General features: G+C 49.3%; 1 protein-coding gene and 1 non-coding gene across 3 annotated transcripts in view; both read right to left on the bottom strand.

Annotated features, from left to right (window-relative positions):
• The window catches only part of WDR18 (WD repeat domain 18), a 31183-nt gene extending 18372 nt beyond the window's left edge, over positions 1 to 12811 (bottom strand). The window contains exons 1-4 of one of the 2 annotated variants that reach the window (XR_003754597.2): positions 12552 to 12761; positions 11937 to 12047; positions 336 to 469; positions 84 to 225 (exon numbers count right to left, since the gene is read on the bottom strand). Coding sequence is in view for 1 of the 2 variants with exons in the window: in XM_029051658.2 (XP_028907491.1) it covers positions 84 to 225; positions 336 to 469; positions 11937 to 12047; positions 12552 to 12761 (597 nt within the window). In the remaining variant the exon portion in view is untranslated. Of the gene's footprint in view, positions 1 to 83; positions 226 to 335; positions 470 to 11936; positions 12048 to 12551 lie in introns of both variants that reach the window. The other variant, XM_029051658.2, reaches the window with a different exon arrangement.
• Positions 1404 to 1542, bottom strand: LOC114807135. The gene has a single exon (XR_003755188.1). It is a non-coding gene; the product is annotated as a small nucleolar RNA SNORA7 (small nucleolar RNA).
• Positions 12812 to 13722: the final 911 nt, after the last annotated feature.

Below are 13722 nucleotides of genomic sequence, written 5' to 3'. Positions count from 1 at the left end.
ATTCCTTCCAGGTCAGAGGTGTGGTTGAAGGTTCTAGGGAGAGGTGGAGATGTCACAAAGGTGGTTTAACGGTGGGGTCTGACCTTGACTGTCTGGTCCAGGGAGGCGGTGGCAGCCCGGGCCATGGGCCCTCCAAATCCACAGTGCAGGTCCGTGATAGGGAGGGCATGTCGGGACCAGACATGGCGAGGGTCAGGACTTCGGGAGTGTTCCACCTGCAGGACACTGGGGAAAGGGGGGGTGGGGGAGTGGTCACCGAGGAAGAGAGAGAGGGCTGCCAGCAACTGCACCAGGACTTCTCCGAATACCCATCTGGGAGTATCTAGGGCTATTACCTATAAAGGCTCCACACCAATGCCAAGCAGTCTTTGCCACCCGAGAGGATGTGGCTGCTGTCATCTGTGAACACCAGGCACGTAACGTCCTGGTAATGTCGGTTGAGGATGGCCAGCAGTTTCCCCGTGGATGCCTGGGAAGAAACCAGAGCTAGTCATCGCAGGGAGGGCACAGAGATCATCATCATCAATGGTATTTAGGAGGGTTTACGAAGTGCAGAGCACTGTACTGAACATTTGGGAAGAGGACAATACAACAGAGTTGGTAGATACAGTCCGTGCCCACAACGAACACACATTTTAGGAGATGATGATAATGACAATAATAATGCTGATGATGACAGTCATCAGAGGGGGGAACAGAGATGAAAGGAGAGGAACCAGGGGGAGAGCTCTGCCTGCCTCGCAAGTCAGTGTGCCGCTGGGGGGACAGACTAATCTTCTCCCCATCGTTCCAGCAATGCCCTACGGGATGGCTCCGGCCCTTCCAGCTAGGAAGGTTCCCCAAGAACCAAGTGCTCCCTGAGAGAGAGTGCCCACCCAGTGTGGTACATAACAGGGGCGTGACCTAGCCCTTTTCGTCAGTCAAAGGGAAAAAACAACAAGCCATTCCAATAAAAGCAGCCAAACAAGTTCCCTTGCGGCCTGCATCGATGGGTAGTAGACTGTCTCTCAACCTGATTAGCTTGTATCTACTCTAGTGCTTAGAACAGCCCTTGACACATAGTAAGCGCATAACAAATACCATCATTATTATTTGTCTCCATAACCCTCCATCTCTTCTGGAGATTACCACACTTTGTAGGCTCCTAAAGTCACTTTTAAGGCTAAAGCAGTTCCTGTCTTGTCTTATGCTGTCGAGTCATCTCCGTCCCCTAGCGACTCAATGGATACCTCTCTCCCAGAACACCCCACTCTCCACCGGCAATCGTTCTGGTAGTGTATCCGTAGAGTTTTCTTGGTAAAAATATGGAAGTGGTTTACCACTGCCTTCTTCCACGAAGTAAACTTGAGTCTCTGCCCTCGACTCTCTCCCATACTGCTGCTGCCCAGCACGGGTGAGTTTTGACATGTAGCAGATTGCCTTCCACTCGCTAAGCCACTGCCCAAGCTAGGAATGGAATGGGTATGCCTCTGCTTGACTCTCCCTCCCAAAGCCGAGACTGATAGTGTACTGGAAACTCTCCAGGTGCCATCCTGAGAGGGGAAAGCAGTTCTATTAAACCTAATTTAAACGGGACAGGTTTGGAATAAAAATTATACTCACATTTTTTCGTGAAAGCAAAACAAACGGACCACTTGATTGTTTTCTGTAGCTATTAACTTTTTTTAAAAAAGGATAAAAATGCTCAAAAATGATGACCCACAAGTCAACAGAGAGAAGTCAACTGACAATAACCTGGCCTTTTCTATTCATCAGATGTAAGACATAGAGGATCGAGGAGATTTACAGTTTCTTTAGGCCAAACACAGGGATGTGGTTCCCCCTCAATTACCTGGAGTCTTCCTCTTCTTTTGGTAGACCCCCTCTTACACCACCCATTTGTTAAGGAGCTAAATCAGAATCAAAACGGATCAAATTCCCTGGCTTACCCCAGTTGCACATTCTTATGAATATTGTCAATGGATAAAGGGGTGCTGAAAGAAACTCTCTCAAATCTTACAGATTCTGATGGAGAGTAAAGATCTAGGCACACAGTCAGGCCACGTGAAAAGAAGCCCCTACCTCGTTTATTTTAGATTTGGTTCACGAGCAAATTTTTTCCTGACGTTGGCAAGTCACAACTTCTCTGTGCCTCAGTTACCTCCTCTATAAAATGGGCATTAAGACTGTGAGCCTCACGTGGAACAAGCTGATGACCCTGTATCTCCCCCAGAGCTTAGAACAGTGCTCGGCATATAGTAAGTGCTTAACAAATACCAACATTATTATTATTCTAAAAACCTTTCTTTTTGAAAGGGTGAATGCTGCCCTCTAGTGGCAACAGCTTATGACTAGACAAGCACTGTAGGAAAACACTTTTTCAACAAATGGCTTGTCAATCAAGCTTTTTTTTTTTAAAAAAAAAGGTACTAATTAAGCACTATGTGCCAGGCACTGTCCTAAGCACTGGAGTAGGTGCAGAATAATCAGGTTGGACACAGTTTGGACACAGTCAGTGTCTCACACAGGGCTTCCGGTCTAAGTCAGAGAGAGGAACGAATGAATGAATGAATTTCATCTCCATTTTATAAAGTACCGGAGGCACAGAGAAGTTAAATGACCTGACCAATGTGTCACACAGTTGACAAGTGGTGGAGCCGGGGTTAGAATCCAGGTCCTCTGACTCCTAGGGTCTATCCACACTGCTAGCCAATGAATGGCACTTATTGAATGCTTCCCATGTGCACTTGGAAGAATACAATTGATAGACATGATCCCCACCCTCAGGGAACTTACCATCTAGTCAGAGAGACAGAAATTAAAATAAATTACAGATAGCGGAGATGGCAGAGTATAAGAACATGTACATAAGTGCTGAGGGTGGGGTGAATATCAAGTGTTTAAAGGGTACAGATCCACACGCATATGTGACGCAGAAAGGAGGGTGAGTAGGAGAAATGAGGGTTTAGCTGTGGTAGGCCTCTTGGAGGAGATGTGATTTTAGGAGAGCTTTGAAGGTGGGGAGAGAGGTGGTCCATTGGATACGAAGGGAGAGGAAGTTCTGGTCAGAGGGAGAACTTGGGCAAAGGGTGAGAGGCAAGATGGAAGCAATCAAGATACCGGGAGGTAGGCTTGCATTAGAGGAGCCAAGTGTGCAGGCTGGGTTATAGTAGGAAATCAGTGAGGTAAGACAGAAGGGGAGGAGCTGACTGAATGATGATGATCAGACCAATATACCAGGTGCTTGGGAACGTCTACTCTCCCCAGGTTATATCCCTCAAACTGTTGCTTGGCCCTTCCAAACCACTGAAGCACTTGTGTACTCTCAACCTCTCAGATCAATCAATGGAATTTATTGAGCACTTCCTATGTGCAGAGCACTATGCTAAGCACTTGGGAGGGCATAATAAAATAGAGTTGGTAGAATGAGGTGCAGTGAGTACATAGGCACTGGAGGAGCAAAGCTTGCAGGCTGGGCTGTAATAGGAAATCGGGGAGGCGAGGTAGGTGGGGGAAGAGCAAATTGAGAACCTCAAAGCCGATGGCAAGTAATTTATTTGATGCGGAGCACTTACGTACACATCCTACACAACCTATACACTAAGTGCTAACTTGGGTACCTATTCCCCTTTCCTTCTTCCTGTCAGTAATGGTTTTACTGCTTGTGTCCCCTGTAAGCTCCACAACGGCAGGGATCGTACCTCCTAACTCTACCGAAGCCTCCCAATTAGTCAAGCACTCAGTATGCACTGAGCGCTTACTCTGTGCAGAGCACTATACTAACCCAGCACTTGGGTGAAATTCATCTGAGTGCACGCCGACTGAAATGGCCAGTATGGGACCCCAAAATGCCACTGCACCCCCAGAAAAGCTGTGTTGCCATGTTTGATGCACGGAGTGACTGGTGCGGTTTTTCTATCCTAATCCTCCTTGACCTCTCAGCTGCCTTTGACACTGTAGTCCAACCCCTTCTCCTCCACACCTTATCTCACCTTGGCTTCACGAACTCCGTCCTCTCCTGGCTCTCCTCTTCTCTCTCCGGCCATTCATTCTCGGTCTCCTTCGTGGGCTCCTCCTCCCCCTCCCATCCTCTAACTGTAGGAGTTCCTCAAGGGTCAGTTCTTGGCCCTCTTCTGTTCTCCATCTACACTCACTCCCTTGGTGAACTCATCCGCTCTCACGGCTTCAACTATCATCTCTATGCAGATGACACTCAAATCTACATCTCTGCCCCGTCCTCTCCCGCTCCCTTCAGGCTCGTATCTCCTCCTGCCTCCAGGACGCCTCTACCTGGATGTCTGCCTGCCACCTAAAACTCAACATGTCCAAAACTGAGCTCCATATCTTCCCTCCCAAGCCCTGTCCTCTTCCTGACTTCCCTATCACCGTGGATGGTACGACCATCCTTCCCGTCTCTCAAGCCCGCAACCTCGGTGTCATCCTTGACTCGGCTCTCTCATTCGACCCACTCTCTCATTCGACCCACACATCCAATCCGTCACCAAGACCTGCTGGTCTCACCTTTATAATATTGCCAAGATCCGCCCTTTCCTCTCCACCCAAATGGCTATCTTACTGGTACAGGCTCTCGTAATATCCCAGCTGGATTATTGTGTCAGCCTTCTCTCTGATCTCCCTTCCTCCTGTCTCTCCCCACTCCAGTCTATTCTTCATTCTGCTGCCTGGCTCATCTTCCTGCAGAAATGCTCTGGGCATGTCACTCCCCTTTTTAAAAACCTCCAGTGGTTGCCTATCAACCTCCACACAAAACAAAAACTTCTCACTCTAGGCTTCGAGACTCTCCATCACCTTGCCCCCTCCTACCTCTCCTCCCTTCTCTCTTTCTACTGCCCACCCCATAGGCTCCGCTCCTCTGCCGCCCACCTCCTCACCGTCCCCCATTCTCGCCTACCCCGCCATCGACCCCTGGGCCACGTCCTCCCGTTGTCCTGGAATGCCCTCCCTCCTCACCTCCACCAAACTAACTTTCTTCTCCTCTTCAAAGCCCTACTGAGAGCTCACCTCCTCCAAGAGGCCTTCCTAGACTGAGCTTTCCCTTTTCCCTCTGCTCCTTCTCTGCCCCCCTTCACCTCCCCTCAGCTAAGCCCCCTTTTCCCCCCCTTCCCTCTGCTCCTCCCCCTCCCTCTTCCCCTCCTCTCAGCACTGTGCTCATCCGCTCATTTGTATATATTTTTATTACCCTATTTATATTGTTAATGAGATGTACATCCCCTTGATTCTATTTACTGCTATTGTTTTTGTCTGTCTCCCTTGATTAGACTGTAAGCCCGTCAATGGGCAGGGACTGTCTCTATCTGTTGCCAAATTGTACATTCCAAGTGCTTAGAGAAGCAGCGTGGCTCAGTGGAAAGAGCACGGGCTTTGGAGTCAGGGCTCATGAGTTCGAATCCCAGCTCTGCCACTTGTCGGCTGTGTGACTGTGGGCAAGTCACTTAACTTCTCTGTGCCTCAGTTCCCTCATCTGTAAAATGGGGATTAAGACTGTGAGCCCCACGTGGGACAACCCGATTCCCCTGTGTCTACCCCAGCGCTTAGAACAGTGCTCGGCTCATAGTAAGCGCTTAATAAATACCAACATTATTATTATTATTATTATTAGTACAGTGCTCTGCACAAAGTACTCAATAAATACTACTGAATGAATGAATGCTCCTACTTCCTTGTCTTCTCGTTGCTTACAAAACTTTTGCTCAAGAAGACCTGCTGTTTGTGCTAAAACTTCATTACTTGCGAACCTGTCTCGTCAACTGACACTGACTACAGCCCTGAAGTAGTAAGGCCTGGCTCTCACAAGTCACTGAGCAGCTACTGTGCTCGGAAGAAAACTGCAGAATGAGTAGACATGATCCCTGCCCTCAAGGAGCTTACAATCTAGCAGGGGAGACAAATCTAAAGTCATTTAGGTAGGAGGAAGAAGGAAAAGGATACATATGAGTTTGCACTTTAGTGCTAGGGCATGTAAGGTAGGTGCTGGACTGTTAGAGGAGGTTCTTTCATTCCACAGAAGTATTAGAGGGGCAGTAAGGGTATATGAGAAATGAATAAGGGAATGCTTCCTGGACATGTGATTTCAAAAGGGCTTAGAGAATGGGGTGGGGAAGTTCCAGGCAAAGGGCAGGGTATAAGCAAGACGATGATAGTCGGGGAGCGAGAATGAGGCATGGTGAATAAGGGGTTAGCTTTAGAGAAACCAAGAGTGCGAGGTGTGCAGCATAGTGGGAGAAGAGAAGGGGTCAGTAAGAGGAAGAAAATTGACCAAATGCTTTAACACCAATGATATGTGCAGAACGTTGTTTTATACAAAATGCTCCAGGCAGTAGAGTCAAGTATGGACTGGAACAGAGAGAGACTGAAAGCAGGAAGACCAGGGAGGCGGCTGATAGAGCAGTCAAACTGGGCTATGACAAGGGCCTGGACCGGCACAGAGGTCATTTGGATGGGGAGGAAAGGGTGGATTGAGAAATGCTGGAGATCAAACCAACAGGATTTGCTACGAAGACTGAATGTGGGCTTTGAAAGAGAGGGAGGAGTCCAGATCATGCCACGGTTATGAGCTTCAGGGATAGGAAGGATGGGGTGGTGGTGTCAACAGTGATGGGAAAGTTGGGGGGTTGGTGCGAGGATTTGGGAGGGAAAACAATGAGTTCGGTTTTAGACATACTGAACTTGAGATGTCTGAGGATCATCCATGTGGAGCTATCCTCCTGGGGGCAGGAGTGTAGAGAGAGTGTACAGGAGAGAGGTAGCTTTAGGAGGCCTCGCCAGAGAGGTCGTGGTCGAAGCCCCGGGAGCGGATCAGCTTCCCGAGGGAGTATAAAGTGAGAAGAACATGACTGGAAGGGACGAGAGTTGAGAGAGGGAGAGCAGCGCTGTGCAAACTGATTCCTCCGCACGGGCCTTCGGGCCGGAAGATTCCCCACCCAAGGCAACCTCACACTTGTGTGGTAGTGGCCCCAGAAAAAGCGAGGCCCGGTCCACTTCCAAGGGATGCCAGTCTCATTTTGGGCCTGGGGCACTCCAGTTGCCCTGATTAGGTTGCCCGTTGGCTCAAAGTCATGGGGTAGAAAAGATGTTTAAGGGAGAGGTGCAAAGGTACCAGAGGGACACAGAATCTGGCTCTCCTGGCAGAAGTAGTCTGTCCCTATTATGGGAAGAGGGGGAGGGAGTGTGGGAGGGAGAGGGGAAGAGAGAGACAGAGCGCGCATGCACGTAGGCACATACTCTCTGCCCCAATTCTGGTCAACAGACCCATTTTTAAGCATTCAGCTAAAAGCTATTTCAATATTTCAAGGATCCTCACTGAGCACTCATTTTTAGTGAGACTCTAAAGAATTAATGTTTAAATTTCTCTCTAACAGGGTATAGTAATCTAGGAGAGGCCTTCTTGTTCAGGGTTCCAGTGGGTGAACAAGTCAGCCAGCAAACAAACAAAAACTCCTCACCATTGGCTTTAAAGCAGTCAGTCACCTTGCCCCCTCCTACCTCACCACGCTACTCTCCTACTACAACCCAGTCCACACTTAACTCCTCTAACGTTAACCTTCTCACTGTACCTTGAGCTCATCTATTTCGCCGCCCATCTCTCGCCCACGTTCTGGAACACTCTTCCTCTTTGAATCTGACAATGACGTGTCACCTTCATAGCCTTATTGAAGGCACATCCCCTCCAAGAGGCTTTCTCTGACTAAACCTTCTTTTCCTCTTCTCCATCTCCCTTCTGCGTGGCCCTGACTGGCTCCCTTCATTCATCCTCCACTCCCAGCCCCATAGCACTTACGTACATATCTGTAATTTATTTATGTATATTAACATCTGTCTCCCCCTCTCTAGACTGTAAGCTCGTTGTGGGCAGGGTCATTTATCGCTGTATTGTACTCTCTCAAGTGCTTAGTACAGTGCTCTGAACACAGTAAGCGCTCAATAAATACAACTGACTGAATGAATTAATTAATTCTGATGACCAAGTTAAGTGGGGAGTTTCAGGGACAAACCTTCCACTGAGAACCTTAAATGCAAGACAAACTCTCCAGGAAACTTCAATTCCAACACATAGGCAAAAGCCCATATGGCAGGTTCTATCAATTTATTACCAGCCTAGATTTTTGATTCGACCTTCTGGGTTTAAAAAATGAACTTACATAGGTTTGGAAGAGGAGTAGTGTGGCGCATAGGCCTGGGAGTCAGAGGATCTGGGTGGTTTTTTATGGTATTTGTGCTTATTGTGTGTCACACACTGTTTTAAGTGCTGGGGTAGGTACAGGTTAATTAGGTCACATACAGTCCTTGTCCCACATGGAGCTCAAAGTCAAAGTAGGAGGGTTCTAACCATGGCTCTTTCACTTGTCTGCTGTGTGATCTTGGGCAAGTCGCTTAACTTCCCTGTGCCTGAGTTTCCTCAACTGCAAAATGAGGATTCAAAACCTGTTCTCCCTTCTTAGACTGTGAGCCCCATGCGGGACAGGGACTGTGCCCGACCTAAATAACTTCTAATAATAATAATTATGGTATTTGTTAAGTGCTTATTATGTGCCAGGCAATGTACTAAGCGCTGGGGTGGATATAAGCAAATCGGGTTAGACAGTCCTTTGTCCCACGTGGGGCTTGCAGTCTCAATCCCCATTTTACAGATGAGGGAACTGAGGCACAGAGAAGTGAAGTGACTTGCCCAAGGTCACACAGCAGACAAGTGGCAGATCTGGGATTAGAACCTGACCTTTTGACTCCCAAGCCCTATCCCAGCGCTTAGAACAGTGCTTGACACTAGTAAGCATTTAACAAATGCCATAATAACCCCAAAGAGTCCAAATGACTAAGATTCTTTATTCTGTAGCCTTTGACCAGCCAGTTTACCACTGACTGGTAAAAGCATGCTGTCGCTGGTTCAGAAGGGCATAAAATGGCTATATGAGGCTTTAAAGTGGGGTTTTCCAATCCCGTGACACTATCAAATTTGTTATACACCCAGACACACATTTGGTCGAAAGGGAGAGAGCTTCCAAAATACAATGCAAATCGACAGACAGGGGTCTGCCCAAAGGAAAAACACAATTGAAATTATATCTGCCCCAACTGTAAATCAATCAGTGGCATTTGAGCCCTTTACAGTGTGCACAGCACTGCACTACGCGCCTGGGAAAATACAAGAGTTCATATACATGCTCCCTATCCACAAGGAGTTTATAGCCTACTTTACCTTGGGAGACCGACTCAAAATCAGATTAGGGATGGGGGGAAATAGTGTGTAAAAATATATGTATAAGGATCGTGGGACAGGGGTGATAATCAAGGGCTTAAGGGGCACACAGTCCAGTGCGTAGTCAGCAAAGAGAGGAGGGTGGATGGGGAAATAAAGGGCTTAGTCTAGGAAGGTCTTGGAGGAGGAGATATTTTAGGAGGGCTGAAGGTGGGGAGAGTGGTAGACTGTCAGATATGAAGTGGGAGGAAGTTCCAGGCCCAAAGTAGAATGCGGGTAAGGGGGTGGCGAAAAGAGATGAGATCGAGGTACAGAGAATAGGGTGGCATTAGAGGAGAAGAGTATGCTGGTTGTGTTGTAGTAGGAGATTAGTAAAGTGAGGCAGGAGGGGGGTAAGGTACTTTAAAGCCAATGGTAAGGAGTCTCTGTTTGATGTGGAGGTGGATAGGCAAACAACCACTAAAGGTCTTTGAGGAGTGGGGAGATGTGGACTGAACGGTATTTTAGAAAAATGACTCGGGCAGTAGAGTGAAATACGGACTGAAGAAGGGAGAGACAGGAGGCAGGGAGGCCAGCAAGGCAGTAGTCAAACTAGGAAACAATGAGGGCTTAGATTAGCTTGGTAGCAGTTTCGATGGGTAGGAGAGGACTTATTCTAGATGTTGTGAAGGTAAAGCAATGAGGATGTGGTGACGAACTGAATGTGTGGGCTGAGTGAGAGATGAGTTGAAGACAATGCCAGTGTTATAAACTTGTGAGACAGGAAGGAGGGTGGTGCTGTCCAGAGTGTTGGGAAAGACAGAGGGAAGACAGGGTTTGGGTAGGAAGATGAGTTCCGTTTTGGACCAGTTAAGTTTGAGGTGCCGGGTCCTGAAGGCAAGGGGGAAATGTGAGACTGAAGAAAAGGAGAGAGGTCAGGGCTGGAGAGGTAGACCTGGGAATCATCCAAGAGATGGTGCTTGAAGCCGTGGAACTGAATGAGATGGAGAATAGAAGGGAACCCTGAACTGAGCCTTGAGGGACCCCCACAGTTAGAGGGTGGGAGACAGGAGGAGCCTGCGAAAGAGTGAGAAGGAACAGTTAAAGAGATAGGAGGAGAACCAGGAGAGGTCAGTGTTGGTAAAACCAAGGTTGCATAATGTTTCAAGGAGAAAGGGGAGGTCCACAGCGTCAAAGGCAGCAGAAAGGTGGAGGAGGATTAGGATGGAGCAGTGGCCAATTGGATTTGGGAAGAAAAAAGTCACTGGTGATTTTAAAGAGGGGTGTTTCCAGGGAGTGGGAGGAAGCCAGATTGCAGGGGTGTGAGGAAAGTTGGGGAAGTGAAAGTGGAGGCAGGGGATGCAGACAGTTTGTTCGAGGAGTTTGGAGAGGAATGTTGGGAAGGAGATGGGGCCATAACTGGGGGGGGGTGCCACGGAGGCAGAGGAGGTTTGCTTTTTTTTAGGATCAGGGATATGTGGACATGCTAGAAAGCAGTGTAGATGCTCAGCGAAGGAGAATCTGTATGCATGCGCATCTAGTCTTGTGCTCTGCACACAGTTGCCACTCAATTCACTGCCTCTTACCACACTCCCAATGCCCACCTGCCTGATTCCAGCCTTGGCACTACCCCTTAATTTTCCCAATTTAGCATTCTATTACCTTCCTCTGTCATGGAAGGAGGGAGGAGGCAGTAGCAGCAACATTGCCCCATGCCCGTTTAGCCTTGGCAAGGGGACAAAAGAGCCAAATACTGCCCCTGGAGCCATTAATTCTCCCACTCCTTAATATTTAGGACTCAATCTGAAGACCCAGCTTAAAAATGCTCTAATGCTTCCCAGTCTGACGGGAAGACTCATAAACCAGGAATCAAGAGATCCATGTTTAGTCCTTGCTGGGGAGCCCTAGCTAAATCACTTATCAATAATATTAATGTTATTATCCATATTAAAAAGTGTTTTCTCAGTGCTTACTATGTGCCAAGCACGCTACGGTATACACATCACACACACACAGTCCCCATCCCACGTAGGGCTCGAGTCTAAGTACGAAGAACAAGATTTGAATCCCTATTTTACAGATGGGGAAACCGAGGCAGAGAAGTTAAGTGACTTGCCCATGGTCACACAGCAAGCAAGAGGCAGAGTTGGGATTAGAACCCAGGTCTTCTGGCTCCCAGGTCCGTGCTTTATCTACTAGGCCACTGGTGGTTGTTTCCCCACCAGTTCTATGCTGCATTACTTGGGCTCTAAGATACCGATGATGAGAGTAATAATTGTGATACTTGTTAAGCGCATACTATGTGCCAAGCACTGTGCTAAGTGCTGGGGTAGATACATGATGATCAGGTCCCACGTGAGGCTACAGTCTAAGTAGGAGGGAGAACAGGTAATGAATCCCCATTTTGCAGATTAGGGAGTGGAGGCATGGAGAAGTAAAGTAGCTTGTCCGGCAGTTATGTGCGGAGCCGGGATTAGAACCCAGGTTCTCTGACTCCCAACCACGGGCTCTTTCCACTAGGCCACACTGCTTCTATGTCCTGAAGGAGAAGTGAACTGGATGTGTTGGTGCAGTGTGTTGGGCCAATATCTGTCCAATGCACCGAACGTCAGTCTGACGCTGAGTGAAAATGCGGTAAGAAACACCAACGTTAACGTTTAACATCATGACGGGAAAACATGCTAAGAAGTGCTCAATGCAGGTTCAAAGACCCGAATGAGGTCATGTGCCACAAACGAGGCCGGGACCGTTGTTCACTTCTTACCTCCCACAGGTATATGCTCTCGGCGATACCCGCCAGGACGTAGAGGCCATTGGGAGATGTGGTCAAGCAGGTCACAAGCCCGGGGCACATGATCTTCTGCTGAAGTTGATCCTTTGGGAACACAGCACAGGCCCCATTGACATTTCAACGTTTGAAAGCTCCAGGAGGGGAGCCACGTGGGGGGGGGGGCGAGTTCAAGGGGGGTTGGGGAACCAGAAGAGGAAAGTGAGGGGCACCGGAGACTCCGGGGTTCCGATGACCTGGGGGCCTCGGGCCTGCCGGGCAATAAGCAGCTGTTGTGATGGGCTCGGAGGGTGAAAGAACTGGGCGCCCGGTGGCCCCTGGCTCCCGCGCCTCTCCCTCGAGGATTTCTAACCCCATGAGCACGTGTTTTCCTCCCCCGGGCAGTTCCGCCCCTCCCCTCATCCCTTCTTCTCCAAGTGCGCCGAATCCCCGGCCTCACTTTCTTCCTTTCTTCTCCTAAAACACTCCCGCGGGGTCCGTCTCTCCCCCCCCGCCCCGCCACAGGTGCGGAAATGGCCCCTCCATCCCCCCGGGCTGGCTCGGCCCCGGCCCAGCAACTTCAACGCCTCAGGGCTTCACGACCACGCGCACCTTCCGTTGCAGCTCCCAGGCGCTGATGTAGTTCTTGCCGAGTTGCGTAGACAGCAGGTACTCTCCATTGAGCAGGGCGAGGCCGTGGGGCCCACTCTGCCCGCCGCGGTACGTTAGGAGGTTCGTCCCCGATTGAACCTCCCACACAGCGCAGTTCCACAGCATCCCCGCCGAGTCCGTACACACGGCCACCTCCAAGGGCGACGCCATTTTCTCCGTCTCTCGGTCCCTCCCCCCCCGACCCGGCGCAAATGGTTGTTAGCGAGGCGCAGAGGCACGTGACCCGACGTTTAGGACTGACGCACACGCAGTGGTGCGTGATGACGACATTCGCACTACCGAGGAATTACGCTCCTCCACTCACCCGTCAGCCAGCCAGCCGGCCAGTCAGTCGGTCAGTCAAATGGTCAGTCAAGGGTAATAATAATAATAATGATGGCATTTCTTAAGCGCTTACTATGTGCAAGTAAGCGAACTTACTGAGCGCTTACTGTGTACAAAGCACGTGGAAAGAGCCCGGGCTTGGGAGTCAGAGGTCATGGGTTCGAATCCCGTCTCTGCCACTTGTCAGCTGTGTGACTGTGGGCAAGTCACTACATTGTGCCTCAGTTACCTCATCTGTAAAATGGAGATTAAGACTGTGAGCCTCACGTGGTACCACCTGATTACCCTGTATCTACCCCAGCACTTAGAACAGTCCTCTGCACATAGTAAGCGCTTAACAAACACCAACATTTTTACTATTATTACTAGCAGTGATAATAATGACAAGTGGGGTATCTATTAAGCGCTTACCACGTGCCAGGCACTGTACTAATTGTGGGGTCGGGGAGGGGGGTCGGGGGGGATACAAGCAAATGGGGTTGGACACAGTCCCTGCTCCATGTGGGGCTCAAAGTCTCACTCCCCCTTTTCCAGATGAGGTCACTGAGGCCCAGAGAAGGGAAGCGACTTGCCCGAGCTCACACAGCAGGCAAGTAGAAGAGTTGGGATTCGAACCCATATCTTTCTGACTCCCATTTGTTCATTCGGTCGTATTTGTTGAGCGCTTACTGTGTGCGGAGCACTGTACTAAGCGCTTGGAGTGTACAATTCAGCAACAGAGAGAGACAATCCCTGCCCAACAACGGGCTCACAGTCACAGACCGTGCTCTATCCAAAACGCTTGGAA

The sequence above is a fragment of the Ornithorhynchus anatinus genome, chromosome X1 (assembly GCF_004115215.2).
Source record: "Ornithorhynchus anatinus isolate Pmale09 chromosome X1, mOrnAna1.pri.v4, whole genome shotgun sequence".
In the NCBI taxonomy this organism is placed as follows: Eukaryota; Metazoa; Chordata; class Mammalia; order Monotremata; family Ornithorhynchidae; genus Ornithorhynchus; species Ornithorhynchus anatinus.
This window is presented reverse-complemented; position numbering and strand designations above follow the sequence as displayed.